This window comes from Anabrus simplex, chromosome 12 (assembly GCF_040414725.1).
Source record: "Anabrus simplex isolate iqAnaSimp1 chromosome 12, ASM4041472v1, whole genome shotgun sequence".
Lineage (NCBI taxonomy): Eukaryota > Metazoa > Arthropoda > Insecta > Orthoptera > Tettigoniidae > Anabrus > Anabrus simplex.
The window spans coordinates 4,930,001-4,953,557 of NC_090276.1; the positions used below are offsets into that span (position 1 = coordinate 4,930,001).

At 37.5% G+C, this 23,557-nt stretch overlaps 1 protein-coding gene across 1 annotated transcript in view; it reads left to right on the forward strand.

The window, feature by feature from the left end:
- Nucleotides 1-23,557, forward strand: part of salto — a 157,619-nt gene that overhangs the window by 32,391 nt on the left and 101,671 nt on the right. Inside the window, exon 5 of the mRNA XM_068229878.1 lies at nt 14,388-14,497. Within this exon, the coding sequence (XP_068085979.1) occupies nt 14,388-14,497 (110 nt within the window). The remainder of the gene's footprint in view (nt 1-14,387; nt 14,498-23,557) is intronic.

Genomic DNA, 23,557 nt, shown 5'->3' on the forward strand with positions numbered 1-23,557 from the left:
AGTTTCATCTCCAATGCAGTCATCTTCAGTTCGTTAAAACTTAGTACTACACTGTCGATTCCTGACGAACAGAAAGGTTTCTGAGAAGAGAAACATAAATATTCACATTATCAAGGTGCAGTGTTAAATGTCTCTCACTGAGTACAAATCCTGCTACACTGAATATGTGTTTACTGGGCATACTTGTAACTAGAACGCAGAAAATTTTCTCTACTATGTATGCTAGGTTGGGAAGTGCTGTTTTGTGAGCCTGAGATTCATTCAGTGCATGTAGCAGGTTGAACTGGCCCAACGGTTCATGTAATATCGTGATCCTAGCTCCGCTTGATGGGGAAACAAAGGACTGACTTCTGTACTGCCCGTTGCCTAGTAAGTGAGGAATTTCAAAGCAAAGTTCAAGCCTTTCTCCTATTTAGGGGGAAGCAGATGAAATTTTTTTTTTTTTTTTTTGCTAGGGGCTTTACGTCGCACCGACACAGATAGGTCTTATGGCGACGAAAGCAGATGAAAGAGGATGATGTTGATATCATCTATTCAGTCAAGTTTGACTTTCAGTGATTCTATGAATCTGAGCTCTCTTAATTTGTTTTGTTCCACACTACCTTCTTTAGTTGTCCCAGAGTGAGGGTCATGACTGCTTTAATGGTGTTGATCCAACCTGTCATCTGACAATCAGGTCATCTTGTTCCGCTGATCATTCCAAGCATCATTACTTTCTTCCAAGCAATCGGATCACTTCATAATCTCACCAACCAGTGACATAAGTGGCTTGACATGCTCTAAAACTACCTTATTTGTGACTTTTACACTCCAGGGCATCCTGCTAAGGTCTAGCCAGCTTCAGTGTTGAATAAGGTAACTTTAAAGCTTTTCAGTCTGTCGGAAACACTTATAAAACCTATAACACTATAACATACCTGTAAAAAAAAAAAAAAAACACACTATTGAAAAGAGAATGACATGTTTCATTCTTGAAAGAACATCATTTTCTAGTAAATCAAACTTGTTTTAATTGATGAAAAATGTTTAGAATTGTAGAAACATTTATATTGAAATTCTGTTTATAACCTTTAATACCTGCAGGTAGCAGGTAGGGACCCTCTTTGGAGGCAGCCTTACCCATGGAGTGGTGCCCCTGCCTATGTAAGTCCCAGAGCACATTGACCCAGTGTATAACATCTGGTATGGGTCCCAGCTCAGGGTTATGAGCGAAGACCTCAACGGCATCTGCAGCGGAGAAGGTGGACTTCGATGCGGTGGAGATGGCGGAAGGGGCAAACCCGTAGCGTCTGTACTCCAGAGGGGCAGCTAAGAAAGGCGTCTGTCTCCACATTAGGAGCGGCCTAATTTTGAACCTGCAGGAGGTACAAAATGCCTTTGGGTGTGGCGAACTCATCGTAACAATAGCCTATATGAATTAAGCAGATATGGTTCCAATTTCCTAGATGGAGGCCTAAGTCCACTTCATGTTCTAGCATTAATGGTTCCCTGCCAAGAGACACTTGAAATGTGTGAACTTTTGCTTGAATATGGGGGCAATCCCAATGTTCGGCCAAAGATGGAATGCAGTGAAGATGACAAAGCCTTTGATTTCACAGATGATAGTGATTACAAGTGTAATGGGAAGAACGTGTTGCATGCTCTATGCATGCGGCCATATGCTAATTTGATTGATTGATGCTTGTTGTTTAAAGGGGTCTAACATCTAGGTCATCGGCCCCTAGATGCTAATTTAGACAACGTTACAATTGGTGGTGGAGAAGGGGAACACAGGTTGTGAGGCACTCTACCTGGGGAACTCTCCGCTCACACTCGCGATAATCAGGGTGAATGTGGAGCTCGTCAAAGCACTACTGGGCACAAGAAAGGCAAACCCCAACCAACAGCTGACGTCAAGAGTTGCAGTGCCGCTAGGTGTACTGATTACTCGGTCAGGCACAGACAAGCTACCGCCAAATGACATCATGGAAATGGTTTAACACTGGAACATTGTGTTGGAAGAAGGAGGGTGGAATGACAGAACAAAGTGGAGAGGAATCATATTTGCTCCGACCTGGTGTCAGCTGGAAATGGGAAAATGAAGATGAATACTTGAAAGTTAGAACTTATCCTAATGAAGTGCTCCAGTAGTACATTCTCTCTCTCTTTGCCAGTTCAACAAAGAGTGCGAGGTGGTGTCATGATCCGTCATAGGCGTGAGACCAGCTGGCCAGTCCATCTCCAGCTAGGTCAATGGTTACTTTGAATTGTGACTTTAAGCTGCTTTTTTATTTATTTTTTATTATTATGATTATTATTATTATTATTATTATTATTATTATTATTATTATTATTATTATTATTATTATTATTATTATCCTAAAAAAACTTTGCCATATTGAATATCGAAGGTAATGAACTTTAAGTGGAGCAAGCTCCAATTTACAACTATGGTTGTTAACCACAGAGGTTGTTGTGTGTTTGGTCCGCGAGAGCTATTTTATTATTTTCACCATTTTGGTCCGTATTGACTTATATTCAAATCTCTATAGAACACTTTCCCGCCTTTTCAATACTTTACATATTTTATTATATTTAATTACCGTACATGTTTCGAGAGCCAACTACTCTCTTCTTCAGCGGTGCCAAACATTAATTAATCTTTGGACTTGGTGCATTGGTACAAATAGAACAATTATATATAAATCTTGAAATTGTTACAATATTTCTCTGTGTTTCACCTTTCACTTACTTACTATGTCATTTGTTACAGACTTTAACACGTTGAGTGCCAAGCGACCCCATATGGGTACGCGAGAGTAGACAAGTTATTGAACTTCACGTCCCCATATGGGGTCGTACGTTCGTTCTAAATCGAGAACTGTGCGAACCCATTTGGGTGCGCAGTAAGTATGTGTTTCGAAGCTGTGTAAAGTCTCTTCCTGCCATCTGCTGGTCGTCTATTTAAGTACGTGCATAGTCCACCTTCCATTCCTCAATTCCTGTTTTGGCGCGACCCCATATGGGTACTTTTAAAGATAAAAATTTCATAATGTTCCGTATTGAAATGTATCACAATGAAATTGAAATAATAAATAAGGTAGTTCAACCTATTCAATACAAATAAATATGAAATGTAGTATTACATTCCTATTTAATTAAAAGCAGAAGCGGTACCGATTTCGACCCTAATCTGGGTCATCATCAGCCGAATAAAATGCAAAAAACAATGCCTAGGTAAATAAGAAATTAAAGAGTGAGTCTTTCACAAAAACAGTTGAAGAGGCAAAATATGTTAATGGGGATTGGCACTGTGCAATTTTAAATCGTAAAATCTAGAAGAAGTAGAAAGTCAGTCACTTATAAGAAGTAAGGCACGATCTTCTGAATTGTAGCACAACACACGCAAATTTCAGCACTGTCTCATAATGTTTACAAGAAGAGGTGAAAAGTTAAATGAGCCAGCAAGTGAGGTGCGATGTCAAAATATAATTAATGAATACGAAGTCCCAAAATTGTTTAGAAGTCGAAGACGAGTCACTTGATTGAAGCGAATTGCTAGCTCTTGAAGATCAGCGCAACACACTCAATGTCCGGCACTGTGCTTTCAAATGCTGACTGAACTCGGTGAATAGTTTGACGAACCAGTCTGTAATTGCTTCTGTTGCAAAAATGTGTGAGTGTATATATAAATAATACAATTTAATATCATTTAAGTACGTAAACAGGATCTTGTAGATTCTTTAGAACAGTTGACGTAAAAAACAATTGTAAAGAGAAAAAAGTGCAACCGCTTATGGGGGCGCGTGTACGTGTACAATTCGTAATGACCAATACGACCCCATATGGGGTCACAATATTTTACCTAATATACATAATAAGTTAACCTAATATATCATAAATACATCCTCATTTCAGCGATCATTTGCTTGATTAAGCCTGTGAACATTTTGGCACCAGGGAGTAACTCGATGTTATTAGCTCACGGCACTAGACGGCAATCCTATGAAATTTGGTCTGGCACTCAACATGTTAAACTAGAATTTTCAAATCATAAATAATAAAATTAATCACTATATATTAATTTTACGTGCATGGTAAATTAGATTAAATGAAGAATTGGACGGGATTAAGAGGAGAAAAATCTAATTCATGTGAGGTCTCAGAATTACAACAGACTTAAGGAAAATGAAAAGAAAATAATCAAGAACAGAGCAGAAAATATTTTAAGATAGTGACTAACTTTATAGGTATTATTTATTATTTTACGAATTGACTATTTATTATTTTATGATTTTAAGATAGTGACTAACTTTATAGGTGTTATTTATTATTTACGAATTGGAAACTATTTTATTTTAAAGTGTTCTACTAAATGGCAAAGTAAATGTTAAATTTAGACACGAAGAAACATTTTATTCTTTTTAGATGTAAATAAGGATGTAAAATTAACATAGGCCCTATAGTGATTAATTTAATAGATTTTATTATTTATGATTTGAAAATGCTAGTTTAAAGTCTGTAACAAATGACATAGTAAGTAAGTGAAAGGTGAAACACAGAGAAATATTGTAACAATTTCAAGATTTATATATAATTGTTCTATTTGTACCAATGCACCAAGTCCAAAGATTAATTAATGTTTGGCACCGCTGAAGAAGAGAGTAGTTGGCTCTCGAAACATGCACGGTAATTAAATATAATAAAATATGTAAAGTATTGACAAGGCAGGAAAGTGTTCTATAGAGATTTGAGAGCTATTTTATTTTGCTCAAGTCCGCCGGCAAGCCCGTGAGGACCCCACTATCCGCCACCTGGGACTTGCGACATCGGAGTATCACCTTTCCGCCTCTACAACACCATAGTAGGTGAAATCATTTTTAAAACTACTAATACAGCTGAAACAGACAAAATACTTAAGACAGAAAGAAGAATAAATAGAACATGCATAAATAAACAGTATCAAGTTAATGGACAATGGAGAATAGCATCAAATAAAACAGTTTATAAGGAAATTGAACCAGTATTAAGCATGATTAGGAAAAAAACGTATATCATTCTTTGGGCATTTTATCAGAACACCTGACACCAGAATTAGCAGCAGAATACTGTAAGTGAAAAATTATGGAATAGCAAGACCAAGATTAAATGGATCACAGAAATTAAGGAGGATATTAAAGAACTACAAAAAACAATAGATAATCTCGAAAACAAAACAGAAAAAATTAAGATACGTCAAGACACACACTAGGCTACAAACCAAGATCAATAAAAGGTCTTAATGGGAGGGTATTTTCAATGGAACAGAGGAAGGCAGCATCTCTCAGAATGAAAAAATATTGGGCTATAGGATATTTAAAAATCCTTTGTATAATTGACTCGAGTGGTCCGATGTAGGCCATAAATGTAAAATAAATTATTACTATTATTATTATTTTGGAAATGTGTTTAATGAGCATTTAATGACATGGCTAATAACAATAATTACATCTATATATATAAAGCAGAATCTGTGTCAGTTTGTCTGTTCATTCCTTTTACAAATCTATGCTGCCCTACCAATCTAAACCAAATGTTTATACTTACATTTTAGGACTCTGCAGGTAACCCTGTCTGCAAGAAATTCAAACTGCCCTCTCCATTCACTAGATTTAGGCACTTTAGCATAAGCTAATATAGGCAAAATATCAAATATGTTGTATAAGGATGAGGTAAAGCTCATTTTAAGCCTTATGACACGAAGAATGAAACTTGATACATCCTTATCGGACACCAAAAACCACGATTTAAGGTCCTGAAACCAACTGTTTTGAAAATATTGGCACAACACTACCCCTACTATAGGAATCGGATGAAAAATTGACCAGCCATAACTAAGACAACATCAGCTCAAGGATTCCACAGTAGGATACTGGGCAGGTGTTGTAAGTAGGCATGTGCATGAATGCCAAGGAGAGATTCTGTTTAAACATTTTAAACTCATACCTAGCATTAATCTTCCGAGATACTTACTGTTTCTGGAACCACATTTCCATGTTCTTATCAGCATGGTTATTGTGAATAGGACCAAAGTGCTTTTGCTATTTACAATGCTGATTTTTAACTAGCGTTAATCTGTCGAGATACTTACGGCTACTGGATCCATATTTTAATACTCTTATCACCATAATGATTCTGAATAGCACCAAGTGTTGCTTTTGCTACTTACAAGACTGAGAAATATAAGAAATTCATTCTTCATACATACTAATGTATGAATAGGAGGAGTTTTATTCTGTGTCATTGCAGCTCACTGCCTCAGTCTGTTAGATTATTCCTACTTTAATTATTTCCGTATAACCCTGTGACATATCATTTTGAAGTCTGTACAATATAAAGTATTTCTCCAAATTTGGGACGACCCTAAATGCAAAATGACCCTCACTTTTTCCTTCAAAAGAATTAAATCAGTCTTAAAAGTGCTTTGTAAAATCACACGAATGTCTTTCTTGTATAGTAAGCATTTTAGGTTATCTTTGTGTTCACGCCAATGTTGAATATTGGCTTTAGTTATGCTGTATTTTTTTGCGGCTACACAGTTATTCTTTATTTCTACAGGTTTAATAACCATTAACATAAAATTGGCAACATAACATCAAAGAGAAACCGTTGAAAATTTGCCGGCATTACCCGTTCTGCACGTCTCTGCAATACAACGATCCATCAGGAAAATATTCCTGTTGTCTATAAAACTGTTACTTTTACTCAGCGTCAGGTAGAGCCGGCTGCTGCTACACGCATGTCTCGCTTGCCGGGTTCGGCCAACTACAGCAGCTAGCAATTTATAGGCCAAATAAAGACATGGACGCTAAAAATCTACAAACAAGTTTAATGCGCCTTGGCATGGCCATTCCGCCCTTGCATTTTTTGCGCACACACCTTACAATTTCATTTTCAACTTCTTTAAAGTGTCCTCGTATCGGGCCACTGAATGCATTTTTTTGTACAGTACGCATTTTTAAGCTATCTTTGTCTTCATGCTTAACGCCAAATATTGGCTTTAGTTAGGCCTATGCCATGTTTTCTTGTGGCTGCACAATTATTCTACATTTATGTGTGTTTAATAACCATTAACTTAAAATTGGCATAATATCGTTGAGAACTCATTGAAAATTTGCCGGCATTAGGGTAGAACAGGGTAATTGTAAACACTTTCTGCTTATCTTGGATATATTTTACTCCACATAATCCCCAGTACTAATGAGCATCTATTATAAAAGATCATCTTATTTCTACACCTTTCTTTTATCTATAAATGGAGTTTAGGGTTCACATCTTAACTATTTTGTAATTTAATTGGGTGTTTACATTTCCCCCACTTGTTTACATTTACCCCCTCTGAGAGTGTTAAAGGGTAGCTGTAGAATTTAAACATATACTATGAAACACTACAGGTCTGCAATTATTTAAATTATTTTTTTCACTAATTATGATATGTGTTTACAATTACCCCAATGTTCATTTTTTTGGACAAGAAGACAAAGAAAATTGAAGAATATGGTTAACCTTTTAATTATGCAACACTAACAAAATTGGAACTGTATGAGGGAATACAGAAGCACCATTAAGTCTTTAATTGTTCAACAATGTTAGAAAAAATCAATTGTATCAGGACATAGGCCTATACAAAATTACAAAATTTCATTTGATTCATGAAATATAAAAAGAATATGTAGGTTTAAGCCTTATAAAGAATTTTACAAAATTTCAATTGCACCAGGAAATTTTATTTTGAAATTGTAATGACCCCTCAGAAGTTCTGGTTGTGGTAACAATTTCTTTATATCAGAAAGGTCAACTGACAATTTATCTGGGATTGATGGCAAGAAAAATTGTGATGTCCCTTTCCGAAGAAAATTGACCACAACATCTGTTTCATCCAGTTCAACATCCTGACCTGCATAAAAACAATATCCTTTTTTCTTTTGGAATTTGACTAGAACCCATTCTTCTAACTTTGGAGCAAATCCTTCTTCCGAGAAGAAATTTTCCTCTTCTGCATCTGACTCTTCTTCGCTCAGTTCGATAGGACTCTCTCTCTCTATCATCTGCCAAAAACATCCCCTCCTCATTTTCTGATTCTGAGGTTTCTTCTAACTTTCTTTTACCACCTTTCCTTTTATGATTAGGCCTATGTTTTGATCCCTTTCTGTCCTTTACATATTGTTGCACATTTGATTTTCTTTTCTTCAGTGATGATCTTGCAGCTTCATTTAGTCTCTCCATTATCTTCTGTACAGTGAGAACACCATATTTTGCTTGTTTTAATCATGGTGTGGGAGCTTTCTCTTCTCTACTTTTTCTCTCATATCCACACCAACCTAAATTCTTCCCTCTTATTTTACTAGCAAAAATGTCAATAATGTCGGTAGGTTTAATGGGAGATTCCTGTCTTACTCTGGTTCTCAAATCTAGAACTGTTGTGTTTACTGCCTGCTCTGCAATTATTCTGTCAGATGGATGCAGATACTCATCTGTAGTCACATTAGTAGATTCCTCACGTAGGCCTAAATCAGAAACACTTGAATTGCAGTCTTTTACAGACCTTTGAACTTGGGCGTTTTTACTTTGTTCGTATCGCCTTAAATCATGTGGAGAGAAAAGTTCTTTGTCAAATTTGGATGGGTCTAGAGGAAAGAGACCAGTAGATTCAAAACCTTTCTTTATATTTTCCAGTTTCATTCCAGAATATAATTGTACTGAATAGGTGGACACAGTAAATTTTATTCTTGAAAGAATTTTACTTATTCATTCCAGCCTTCCACACTATGCCTAATATTTCTGAGAATCTTTGCTTACTCAGTCATCCAGGTCCAACACCCATCTGTTCCTTTCCAAACTTCAAAAGTTCTTTATCCCACATATTTTTTAAAGGTCTAAATACACATTTATCCAGAGGTTGCAAGCGGTCAGTTAAGTGGCTGGGCAACTTTATGAGATAAATTTTTGATGAAGCTGCTTCTCCATTTATATGAAGGCTAATGTGGCTGCCATGTCCGTCAAATATAAGCACTGCTTCCTGGTTTGGCAAGTTCTTCTGCTCGCATAACTGTTGAACACGTGGAACAAATACATCCAGAAACCAATTAAAAAACACAGGTTCTTCCATCCACCCATTCCTTGACGTTCCGTACATAGTACCGGGATATGCTTCCTCAGATATCCAACGTCCTTGAACTGCTGCTCCCTTAAAAATTATCAACGGTGGCAAAGTTGTGCCATCTGCAGAAACACAAGCCAAAACTGTAGTGTTCTCCCACCTGGAACCGCCCGACACTCGATTCAAAGGCTTTTCTTTCTCTCCAATGGCCCTCAGTTTCGTTGGATCACTTCCGAAGCCAGATTCATCTGCATTAAAAATAAATGCAGCCTTGCTGAGATCCCCTTTAACACTGATATTTTCATATAAGTTATCTAAATCATCATAAAAAGAGTACACAACATGAGGATCTCTTGCCACCATTCGTGATTTCTGAAGATGTTCAAGCTTTTTTAAGGAAACCTGTGGATTCCAATTCATGAAACCATGGTACTAGTCATTGCCTGGTATACAAGTTTTGAAACGAGTAGGAATATTATTAGCTCTAACACAATCTGCTACTAACTTCTTCAGTTCCTCTTTATGGCATGGATAACCCATTTTTGCATGAGCTATCAGACTCTGTGCAATTTTTTCTTCTGTCTCTGGAGAAAGAACTGTGCTTCTTCCAACTCCAATTTTGGTTGTTGGTACTTTCAAACCTTTAATCCTGTGATATATGACAGATATTGGAACAGCATACTTTCCTCAGCTTCATGATAACTGCAGTTACGGTTTTCGACATCCCTGACAGCATTCTGCAAGATCCTCCACTGTATAACTGGGTGGGGGTTTCTTTCTAATAGACTTGGCATCTTGACTGCTGAAAAGTGCAAAAGGTAACACTGGAGCCACATAAAACATGTTTACAATGACCCTGTTTTCATGTTTACAACTACCCACATCAACAAAAAGTATGGGGCAATTGTAAACAAACCATAAGCTATGCAGTGAAGTTATGCCAAATCTCTTAAAACTTAGAAACATATCATAAGTACAGAACATAACTCATAGAAACTATTTTCTTTTTTAAATGTGTGATACATGTCTACTTACTGAGATCAAAAGAAGACAAAACAAATTTGTTTCTCAAATTCTTTCACACACATTCACAAAGTAGCTGTTCACAAACCAACAGTTGCTGCTTGCTTGCTTGCTTGCTTGCTGATGCTTATGGGCTGTGTCTACGACATTTCACCCAGTCAATACTCGCTTACTCATGTAAACACACTAGTATAAATGAAAAATGTCAGTTCAATAATTGATGCTTGCGCTGGCAAGTAGAACAACACAAAACACTGCACTTCACTATATCACATAACAACTCCTTTTTGCTAGAGTAGCCTGTTGTCATACGGGAAACTTCCAATCTTGCAAGCACACTGCGTCTAAAGCTTCACCCACACGAAAAATCCAAAATAGCACTCACGAGTAATACACTAATGACATGAGGAATCACTCAAATGGAACCTTGAAAAGCATGAGTAATTCTCACCCTACATTACAGACAGAATTATAACACGATATTGGCTTCATCTAGAAACAAATTTAACACTCGAATAATCTCGACTGTAGGATTACAGAGCAAACAAGAAACACTGGTAGGAAAAACCTGCTTGAGTCGCTTGAGGTTATTCAGAAGTTTTTTACGGGGGTTGGCATATAAAGAACATTCAAAGAAAATGTGGTTGGAGTCGCCATTACGGATATCTGTACCACACAAACAGTTTGTATCCTGCGTTAAATGGAAACGTGATCGATATTGTGGTGTAAGGGCATGATTAAACCGTAACCGAATGATGTTAATAATATGTCGTCTAGTATAAGATCCTCGTATAAACCAAGGTTTAACTAAAAGTGTTGGTTGTAAATGATAATAGAAGTTACCTTTGACTTGTGCAGTCTGTCGAAAGAAATTCTGCCAGTCTTGATCCCCCTCCTGTCGGATAACTACTACATAATCAGAAGCTGGAACAATATTGTTAGTATTCGGAACAGGAAGACGAGAAGCTTGTTTTGCAAAACAATCTGCTTTTTCATTACCATCGATACCCACATGTCCTGGTACCCATACTAAAGTTATGGAAATACCGACGTTGTCCAGCATATAAAGGAGACTCTTGACATTGTAAATATACCAATTATAGGAGAACTCATACGAAACCAAAGATTGTAATGCACTCAGCGAATCCGTATAGATTGTAGCTCGCGTATATCCCTGTCACTGAACAAAAAGTAAAGCTTGCTGTATGGCGAATAGCTCCGCCTAACAGTTGCTGAAATTTGGTGCCAGATTGCTCTGACATGTTAGCCAACATGGTCACCCTAATATTCCCACAATCCAAGTTTTTCTATCAAAAGCCTTAAATTTCCCATTACTTTTGTTTACAATTACAATTTACAATTACCCTGGTCTAACCTACCTGTTCACCTATCTTTACAACATGACGATCCATCACAAAAATATTCTTGCTGTCTATAAAACTTAATTTTACTAAATGTAAGGTACAGTAGACACATCATAACTCTGCCATTGAGTAGCCATGCACTTTCTAAGAATTCTAAGGCTCGCATGTTTTGATGCCATTCTGCGGACTTGAGAAACATTTTTGTAGAGGCTAATAGAATGTCATTCTCTCTTCACTATTTTCAAAGATCCAAAGACGTTACACAGAGGCACTGTACAACCAGTTCCGCGACTAGCAATGTTTAATAAAGAGGCGGACGTTGATTGTCAACGAGTTTTGTGTGTGCGCACACAAGAAGAAGCTGCTGCATGGTAACTGCCAGTGATGCTCATTACTGTTAGGTTGTGAATGCACATGAGATTCTGAGTGGGGGAAAAACGTTGTCTTGGATTTGTGACTGTGGTGAACTTCAGACAACCGAACACCTGCTATGCTGCCCCCTGTGTCCATCAAACTGCACAATGGAAGTCTTGGTGCTGGCCAATCCAAATGCCCTCAAAGTGGCCAAATTTTGGGCCGAATTGGTGTGACATCTGTATGACATATATTGTTGTAGACCTTTTACTTGTATATATTTGTGTATATAGTTTGTTTCTTTTAAATGTAGTATTATTCTATTGTACTTCTGATTCGAATAAAGAAAGAACAAGATACTGTATGTGCTATGTTATAAAGCAAGGTACTTCAAAAAATTTGGAGCCTTTGTAATCATTAGACTGAGCAAAGCCAGGTACGACAGCTAGTTAATGATAAAGCTAACAGTACAAATCAAAGTGGCCATTTACATAGCCAGAACATGATGTGATAGAAAGTTGCTGACAGGCTGGCCAGCTGACCTCACACCAATGATGGAGCACTGCACCACCTTGCACTCTTTGTTTGACTAGCAAAGAGAGAGAGAACGTACTACAGGAGCAGTTCTTGAAGATAAGTTCTAGCTATAAACAGAATATAAATGATTCTACATTTCTAAACAATTTTCTTGAATTAAAGAAAATGTTATTTGATAGAATCTGAGGAGGTTCTTTGAAGAACAAAACATGTTATTCTTTGTTTAATAGTGTGTTTATTTTACAGCTACAGCACACTCTCGATTATCCAGGCTAGTCACTGGACAAATTCGCATGAATAACTGAAAAATGGATAATACGATCTGTGCATTTCAATGCACATCAAAACTTTTAATAATACAGAACATACAATACTATATTGTTTGAAAATGCAATCATATAAAAAATTAACACACTCAAAAAAGACCACACTTTTATCAATAAAGTAGATAAATATAAAAATTACAATGTCTATTGTTGGTAAAACACTTGAGGTACAAAAAGTATACATAAATCCAATAATCATTCACTGATTTCTTTACTGATTCCCCTTTTCCAAACTTTGCAATTAATTCAAGCTTTTGTTTTAAAGTTAAAAGCACTTTCTTTTGCTTCACAGCCATGACGGTAATCACAGAACACCAACGAAGAACTTTTCTACAGTACATTGTTTAGTGTTTAATTCTCGAACAAAGCATGCTGACAGCACCCTTCCATCAAAGTTTATAATTTTCATGTTCCGATTGATGACAATATAATTATTGTAGATAAATGACGTAATCCACCTAATCAATACAATATAAAATTTATTTTAAACTTGGTACAAGTTTTGGCCTATTGATATTAGGCCATCATCAGTCATAAAGTCTTAAAACACTTAAAAAAAGCACTTGGCCATACATACGTCACACCAACACAGATAGGTCTTATGGCAACGATGGGATAGGAAAGGGCTAAGAGTAGGAAGGAAGCAGCCATAGCCTTAATTAAGGTACAGCCCCAGCATTTGCCTGGTGTGAAAATGGGAAACCACGGAAAACAATCTTCAGGGCTGCCGACAGTGGGGTTTGAACCCACTGTCTCTCGAATTCAAGCTCACAGCTGCGCGCCCCTAACCGCATGGCTTACTCGCTCAATATACTCAGTGCTGTCTTGACCAACATAGTTCTTAGGAATTTCATGTCACTTGTCTAGATTTTACCTTCCTCTACTTTGGTTGTTACCAAAGTTTCAACTCCGTATGTCAAGATTGGTTGAAAGTAGTTCTTGTACACGATTTCCTTATACCATAATGTTTTGGTACTTCCTAGTCTATAACAGTCCTCTCTCTCTGTGATATAAACCCTCCAGCTAAATGCAATCTTCTGCTTATCTCATGTGTCATTCTTCCATTTTCTGACGTCACACTCCCTCAGTTCTTTACTTCAAAACTTCATTGGTTTGGTGGTCCTTCCCTAGAGCTCACACCACATCTGGCTATTAATTCAAGTTTTCTCCATTCTCAAACATAGGATGCGCTGCTGGGCTGTGTTACTTTTTGTAACAGGATTCAGAACCAATCTGTATTAATCTTTCATTAGAAAACACATACACATCTAAAGGAAGCCTTAACCCTCTATGTAGAAACAGACCAATGAGCTGACATTGGCAGGCCCTGTTCAGCATTTTGTGACATCATGTGAGCTGTACCATGTTGGATTTCTAACCTGTATTTTAAATTGGAAATTTTACATTGGTTTTACTTTCTGCCCAGCTAGTTTTTACCCTACCACATTTACATTGCATCTAAATGCTTTTGTCTACTCTCAAAAGAGTCCAGTTTTTAAACCATATAGGTAGCAATACATTCCAAATAAATGTTTATCAAAACTGCTTCTTTCTTTCCATGCTGAGAGAGTTATTTACTAATAAAGCTCTTCTCTCTGTGAAAGCTCATTTTACTGATGCAATTCTTCTAAAACGAATAGCTAAAATGCTCTGATCTCTCTACAGCAAAAGGATGACGAGATCCTACGGATTACCACGGAGTTGCAGCAGAAGGTTGATGAGATCAACCGCCAAAAAACCCAGATAAGTCAGTTGACAACAGAAGTTAAATTTCAGTGAGTATTAAACAGACAATTCTAATTTATTGCTACTTCTAGAAAAGTAAGCATGAGAAGGGAAAGTATATTTTTCCCTTTCCATTGCATAACTCCATTTGCTGCTCGCTACCTTCACTATTCCACCATGAGCATGATTGCTGAGCTGAGCAACAGTAGCTAGGTATAGACAAATATTGAAAATATTATTGTTCAGCTCGATGCTTTCACAGCCCGTTAACTGGATATGTTCATTTTTGGGAGGGAAAGAAATCAATAATTGGAAAACATAATCAATAAGCCCTAATTGTAGTATTCTTAGATGTAGAAAAGACATGTGATACGGTGCCTAGCAGGGGCATATTCCCCTTGAATGCAAGGCATTCACTGCATGCGTTATGATAACACAAAGAACTGTCTGATGTACGATTTTAGGATTTTAGGTTGTTTCAAGTCAAATATTAACAATTTCATCTCTCAGAAGTTCAAAAGGTCCGCGCAACTGTACTAGTTCCGTTGCTTGACTACGTGTGGTGCTGTGTAGTCTCGCCGTCTATTCCACTCTAGAAAGAAAGAGACAGCAAATGAAGGAGTTAAGGATGTAAGGCATTCAATCTTAAAATTGCATTCGGTGGCAGACATAGTTCTGAAACCCTCCGAAAGATGTTGCTGCAATTGAAACTTGGTCAGAATTTGTCACCCCATACCCGTGCTACCCTCTGCCATCTGTTAGCAACTTGGAGAAAGTCGGCATGTATAAGTTTACAGCGAACGGGACCCACAGATTACCCCCCAGCGAGAACCCAACGTGACAAAACTGACCAAAGCCACTGGGGTGACTTACCTCCAGTGCTTGAGTTGTGGCTTACTAGTGAGTTAATTCATTGTGTGTTTTGCTGATTAGTGAGTTCATTCTGTGTGTGCTGTTCCTGTGCTATTCGTCGTTTTTGGTGTTTTATTAGATTTTGCGCACATGTTGTATTAACGATGGATGAGTCTAAAACGAATATAATTGTAAATCAGTTTGAAAAGCCAGGAGACCTCTACCTTCTCTCGTAAATTTAAAAACAGAAAACAAGAATTGTGTACGCACGTTCAATCCAGAAACTTACAGTAAAGCTGTTCGGCTGAAATTCACCTACATGTAATTAGGGCGAGTAGAATTGAAAGTTACTTAATACATTGTGTTAACTGCATGGTTATTAGTTGCATGCCTCAGTGGAGATTCCAGGATACGCCACTGGTGCCTAGACCAGACATATGGAAGTGGTTCAGAGACCTGGGAGTGCCTGAATACAACTAAAACTGGTTAGGACATTTTTGTGGGCTCCAAAAAGTTAGTCATAAAGAGGAAACATGCTAAAAAATGAAAAACAATTACACTGTCAAATTTAAGGTTAGATTTGAATGTAAAAGGCAATTATGATGAAGAGAAAGAAACAAATGTTTACAATTATAATTAATGAAATAAAGAAATAATACATTTTAAAAAGGCCAACATAGTAAAACATCAAGGAGAAATGTTTTTAGAAACGTGAACTATCACATTGCTTACAGTTATGTTTAAAGTTGTTGTAGGGATGTCCAACATCAGAGTGATTTGCACACATTTCATGTGTGGATTAGCATCTGCTTTCTCAATAACATTTAATTTTTCATCATTTGTAAACTGTCTAGCTTTCTTCTTCTCCATAGCTGAATGTCCTGCAAACCACTATGCGTAAGTACAGTAGGCCTAATTTATGTACGTTGTTACACAATTGATTTACAGACATAAAATTAAGCACTAACACGTCAGCTGTACACGTACATACAGTAGGTTTAACCCTTTTAGTACCAGTCGCTTATAGGTGGTGTATGCGAAGAATACCAGGCTTATTTTTAAGAAATTGCAATGTTTCAGTAAAATCATTATAACTTTCTTATTATTGAAGATATGCCTCCGACATTTTAACTTATCATAGAAAAGGAGGTTCTTTACATGTTTTTAAATTCACAAGCTATATTATATTAACGCTATAACAAATAAAAAAATATTAGTTTAACAATTATCAAAATGAAAATTGAAAAGTCATAATCGAGATAAAGAAACACAAATCAAAATTAAAATTATGCATTGAAAAATATTATTGTCTGCAGATACATGCTCTTGTTCACTATTTGCAAAATTTCAATGACCTAGGCACTAAAGTTTCTAGACCGGGTGTTTCGAGATACAGCGGGGAGGGATCGAACCGTGTGTCATTTCCAACTGAATCTTCACTGAACACTGTGTTATGCATGTAGGCACAGTTGTCATTACTGCCTGCATCGCGGCCTACACTGTCTTCATTTCCGTCACTCTCCGAATCAGCATCACTGTCACTTTCACTAATGACAATACCACGAGGTGGAATGTCATCGCTACACTCACTTCCTGTCTCTGAAATAACATCACCAACATCATTATTACATGACCCTGATATAGCTACATCTTCATCAGACTCAATATAGTCGTCATTGGCACAGAGTCTGTTAATATATTCAGCTAAATCGTCATCATTCTCGAACACATCGCGCGCGGCAGAGGCGGCCATTTTCCTACTCATAAACTTTTATGTTGTACAGAATATAGGTCGCTTTGATAAAATCATATCTCTGTAAATAAAGCGATTGGCGCAATAGTTGTGGTAGATTTAGAAACTACAGGTTCCGAAGAGTCTAGATCACCTGCATTGTGCTGCTATATGTCCGGAAACTAAGAACTACAAGCAAATACAAAACTGCTTGCATAAGGAGCGCTATTGCATTCCCGGCAATTTTCGCTCGCTCGCCGAGGAACGCTTTTGTGCTCTCTGGTATTCTAAAGGTTAATTTACGTACGTTGTTACACAATTCATTTACAAATGTAAAATTAAGCACCAACATGTCACACGAGCTACTGCTACGCGATTCAAACAAAACAGATCCACATCAAAGACTGGTTTGAGACTGACGCTTCCTGCAGCTGTAGGCCGACGCGCTACCGTGCTCCGAGGCCGTAAAATTAAGGTCTCTACCAAATCCTTTCCCGGGTCAGGTGTCGCTGGCACGTCGTGCACGCAACATGGGTGGGAACGCAAAATTTAAATTTCTTATGGTGGGAATTATGAACATACTAGAGAGTGATGTAAATGTGCTATCCGGGTTTCTTTAACATGTATTTAACCTTTCAACTGCCGAGTTTTGATGACCAGGCGAACCCTCTGGGCTGGGTTTTTTTAAAGGAAGGAGCACTTTTACAGATACATTTTTATGGGGTCAGGGATGAAGTGAGATTATATTTTACAGCATGTTTTTATGGCTGGATGCCCTTCCTGATGCAAACCTCAGTTGAGAAGATAATGAATAAGAAATGAATGTTGGTGAATGGAACTGGGTAAGGAAATGGAAGGAATCGGCTGTGGCTTATGAATAGGAACTGTCCCAGCAGTTGATTGGGAGTGCAAAAGGGAAACCACAAAAACAAAAACAAAAGAGATTCTCAAGACAGCTGACGGTGAGGTTCAAACCCACTCGCCTGCCGAATGCAGAGATTGGCTCCATAGCCGTAGCATGTTAACACAATACTATTACTGAAATATAATATAAAATTGTTGATCCAAGAACTAGTATTACCAAAATCATTAACATTTGGGAAGAAATAATTTATTTGAAGAGAGGGTGACAATTCTGCATGAGATTTCATCATTACTACTTTGTCTCTCACGTTCTTGTAGTTCAGTATCCTCCCCTATACATTCTTCATCTTCATTATCAAAATATAGCTCTCCAGAATCACTATTTATGAGGAAACATTCAATTTCTTCGTCAACAAGAGATGAATGTATATTTCAAGACGCCATGATGGCTACACATTAGCGGGAAAGATGTTCCACTCCAACAAAGCTAAATAACATCAGATCACTTTCAAAATGCAGGAAATGGAGTGGTATATCTGCTGTACAGAACTGCCTTGACCATTTCCATGGAATTTCAAGGCATGACACTATATCCCGTTCATATATGAGATCAGTGAAATACACACTGCACCAAAACATATATACGGGTTTGGCGTTGAATGGGTTAATAGGGCATGGACTGGGACTTTAGAATAATGACATAATAACCAGGGAAACACACTAGAGAGGGACGTCTTAACCAGTTTCAACTGCATCTCGCAGGCAAGGAACAGATGCTTTACAACAACTGTAGCAGCTGTGTGCATGTTGGGGATGGCCATTCAGAAAGGTTTAATACCACATACAATGTCTTACAAGGGAGCGCACTCTTTCCGTCGCTATTCATTACTCTCATGGACAGTATTCTTAAAAACCTGAAAGGAGAACGAGACGGAGAACTACAAACATCGGAGTTTGCCGACAATGTAGCCAACTGGAGAGAAACAGAGGCAGAGGTACTAACTAGACTGAATGAACAGGTAGCCAAGTTCAAACAGTATCAGATGAAACTTAGCACAACAAAAACTGTTGCTCTGAAAATGAATAGGAAAGATACTGGCTGCCACATAAAGCTTGGGGGTGAGAACATTCATTGTGTACAGGTATTCAAATAGCGTACATGATTTCCAGCAGGGATACTTTAGACATGACCATCAGCCCAAATCGGCAAGGAAAATTGTAAATATAACCATCAAAATGAGAAAAAAATCATGAAGGAACATCATGAAAGGAGGAAGAAGGACTTCGAACAACGTCGTATCACAAAGTCAGAAGAAAAATAAATATGAAAACCTACAATGTTGAAATTCCATAAAATTGATCTATAATAATATGACATTGACTAATGTTTGTTGTGATGTGCTTTGTCTCCTGGGTTCACTAACACTTTTCCCAAGCCTTTTTTCTTTTTTCAAAACAAACTTTCCCTATAACATTTAGTACTTTTGTCCATTTCTCCTAAATCAATTTTTCCATACAGAACTCTTCCTCTTAGAGCATTATTTCCAAATTTACTTATCTCTTAGGCAGTTATTACCAATTATTTTCCTTCCCCAATACCTTGCCTTGCTTTTCTTGTATCTTCACAATTACTTCACATATACTTAGAAAATTGCTGTGAAAATTAATGTCTGTATATTCACAATAATAAAATTAATTATACATTAAATCAGAAATTTATAGCATAAAGTTATATCCTAATATTTGTAAATAATCCCACATTCTGTTGTTTTCTTTGTATGTTTTGTATTCCAGCATGATTGATCCTGTCCTGAATACCAATCCATTTCTTTTAGCATTGAAGCATTGTGCCACTATTCAAAATAGGAAATAGGAAGAAATGTGAAAATTATAGAGGTATAACCTTATTATCACATGGGCTAAAAATAATGGAGAAAGTCATAGAACAAAAAGACTGTGGGATATAATAGAAAAACACAGTTAGAGGAAGAACAATATGGCTTTAGACTGAATAGATCAACAATAGACTTGATATTTACAGTGCGAACGATAATGAAAAAGCATCTGGAAAGGAACAAGGAAATCATATTTGCATTTTTGAATTTGGAAAAAGCTTATGATACAGTTAAGAGAAAACATGTATGGGAATGCCTACTGAAAGGAATGTACCAAAATCATTATTTAACAAGATAAAAATGTTGTATCATGAGAGTAAAAGCAGTATACAAGTGGGGAGTGGTGACTCTGAAACATTTTATACAAAAAAAAAGTCTCAAGCAGGGAAGTACACTGTCGCCATTATTGTTTATTAAGTTATATTGATGGATGAAATCATAAAATGTGTAAAACAGAGTATCAACAATAGACTTGATATTTAACAGTGCGAACGATAATATAAAAACATCTGGAAAGGATCAAGGAAGTCATATTCATATTTTTGGATTTGGAAAAAGCTTATGATACAGTTAAGAGAATGCTTTGGTATTTGCAGATGATGTGGTGAGTGGTGGTAGTGGTGGTGATAATTGTTTTAAGAGGAAGTACAATAGGCAACCATCCTCTATATAACACTAATCAGAGAGAAAGAAAGGAAGGGGTCCGACACTTTGAGAAATGAAGGTGTCGGCCAAAAGAAGACGAGGGCCATGAAGGATATGAAAATGAAAGACTCCCTAGGCCTCGGGAACTTAATACCGTCATGGTCGGAAAAGAACAAGAGTTGACCAAGGGAGGTCGGATAGGATAGATGAAAGTGAGGAGCCTGGCACAAGTAATTGGAAGCAATGCCAGAACTCAGCTAAGGGCCCTGTGGTCGCTAACCCACGCACCAAAGTTCAGAGCCCCTGGGGCCTCTTTTAGTTGCCTCTTACAACAGGCAGGGGATACCATGGCTGTTATTCTTCTGCCTCCACCCTCAGGGGGATGATGTGGTGATTTGGGGAAAGGGAGAAAAGGAAGTACAAAGAAGACTGGACATTTGGAACGAAAATATGGAGGAGTTTGGAATGGTAATTAGTAAAAAGAAAACTGTGAAAAAGAGAAAAACAGAAGCCAAGTGAACATAGTCGGAGAAAGGTTAGAGAATGTAGAACAGTTTACATATCTCGATAGCATTATTAACACATTGGCGACTATGAGTCCCGCCGGCGGGTCACGCCAACTCTTTACTTCTGGACGGTGAGACTCGCCAGCGGTCTCATGACACATTATATATACTGGAGCTGTATCGTGCGCCGTTCACAGTTTATGCTTTCGTCCTTTCTGGTTCGTCTCTACATCACGCAAACTAACTTTGTATAGAGTGGGACATGCAGGGAGTACATAGGAGCTAGGATAATTAAGAAATTATTCAACATGCTTGTTCCATTACTCATATCATTTTATATGAAGAAAATATGTACAAATATAAGAATAGACACACACTTACATGTTGCTTCACAACACTACGTTCGATCAAAACAAACAATGCTGCATAAAGACCGCCAATTTCAGTGAGGTCGCCGGCGGGTCACAGAGTGCGCGCAAACCTCGTGCGTTACTTGTGGACGATGAAACCCGCCGGGCGGTCTCAGCAGACAGTGCACCCTAACGCCTATAGGCTGTACTTAAGATGTGTAATAGTATGTAATATATCCATTAGAGTTCAAGTAAAGACCGCCAATTTCAGTGAGGTCGCCGGCGGGTCACAGAGTGCGCGCAAACCTCGTGCGTTACTTGTGGACGATGAGACCCGCCGGGCGGTCTCAGCACACAGTGCACCCTAACGCCTATAGGCTGTACTTAAGATGTGTAATAGTATGTAATATATCCATTAGAGTTCAAGTACCTCTCATTTTTCACTTCGTTCCTCATGAATAAACTCGGAAAACAATACGCCGTCGTCAACGTGTTAATGGAAGTAATGAAATCAACCCTGAAATTAATAACAGACTAAGTAAAGGTACAACATCATCAAGTCAGAGAGCTTTTATGGTATGACAAAGTACCCAAGAAAACAAAATTAATATTGTATAAACAGTATTTCATACCAATTGTAACATATGGACTGCAAACGCTGGTAACTATTAACGCTGGTAATAACTAGAGTTAGCTTATAGCATTCAGAGATATCTGTTAATTCTTCAAGTGATCTTGTTTCGGGCAATTGGTCTCTGTTTCATGTGATTCTCAGTGTTCTTTTCAAATTTTCTCTTTCAGGAAGTTGGTTTAAAACTCCTGCAGGTATTCCAGGGAGCTCAGTTCAAAGTATTTGGGTAGGCGTTATTTCTCTGTGCTCTGTAGGTCATTTATCCAGCCAATGTATGGCTACTTCTGCTTCCAATTTTTCTTGACCAGAGGCATAATCATGTTCTCTTCCTTTAACTACTGTAATGTTATCACCAGAACCTTTAGTGATGGTTGTTGCTCTGCATTCTGTTTTATTAACACAAGTCCAATAATGAGATTCTCCTTTAGAGTCCCTCTGGTAATACATATACTTGTTTATATGATTTATATGGTTACTACTTCATTGTTATTCATCATATTGTAAAAAACATATATATATATATATATCGCATACGGTGGGCTATCTGGTGATGAATGAACGTACCACTTCCACTTCTATTATTGTCTAAATTCAAACTTCATTCTTGGAGAAGTCTTCCTCGTGAACAGTCAAGATTTTCTTCTGAAGACGCAGAGCAAAGTTCTTTGCGAAATGTAAAAAATTTCACCTTATTTTCTTGACACGCCATAAGCTCAAGAAGCCTATATCATGTCTGCTAATGGCTTGTTACTACTGGAACTTACTACTGGAAAAGAGATGTTTGGGGGAAAATGTCAATGGCAAATTTTCAATTGGGAACAAAATGTGTTGGGAATCTGCATTTTGGAAAGGAAAGCGATTGGGAATACAGTAATATGTTTTGGGTAAAATTGTCATTGGGAAAAAAAAAAAAGTTGATACGTTCCACGTGTGAAAAAATATTTCAGGTCATGGCGCAATATATTGCGTCTCACAGGAATTGCCACAGCAGTTATGATGCAATATATTGTACCAGTAAAATATAGTCCATATTAACTTGTTACTTGAAAACAGCATGAATTAAAGTTCTCAAGACACTTCCTAGGCAAAACTAGCTAGGCACTGGTACAAGAGGACAGGTTCTATCTACAATATGTGAAAATGTACTTTGAACTCTTGGTTTATTCAAAATTTTGGCAAGTTTCAAATTCATATCACCTTGGTACAGTGAACCGCCGTCTCCTGAATTGTCTTCCAGAATGGTTCTGCAGGCAACTCATACTCCAGGGTCCTCTCGTCACGGTGGGGTTGTACTCGTATTTCAGGATCCTCTTGTCACCATGGAATTGGACTCGTGGTCCCAAGTCTACTCGCCACCATGGAATCGAACCCGTACCTCATATCTGAAGGTCTCGAATTTCTCGGAGGTCTACGGCGATCTTGATGCGGGGTAATCACTCGTAGTTTAGCTTTATACGAGTGTCCACAGTCATACAGTCCCCCGACACGTTCACAATCACTTGTCACCAAAATTTGCAAAGTAGTGCCTTTTAATTTATATAGGCAGACAGCACATTGTTTGGAATATGCCAATAAACTTCACTTGACATTTGCAGATAGAAGTTAATGAATGTCATTTCAAAATGTTAAAGTTGA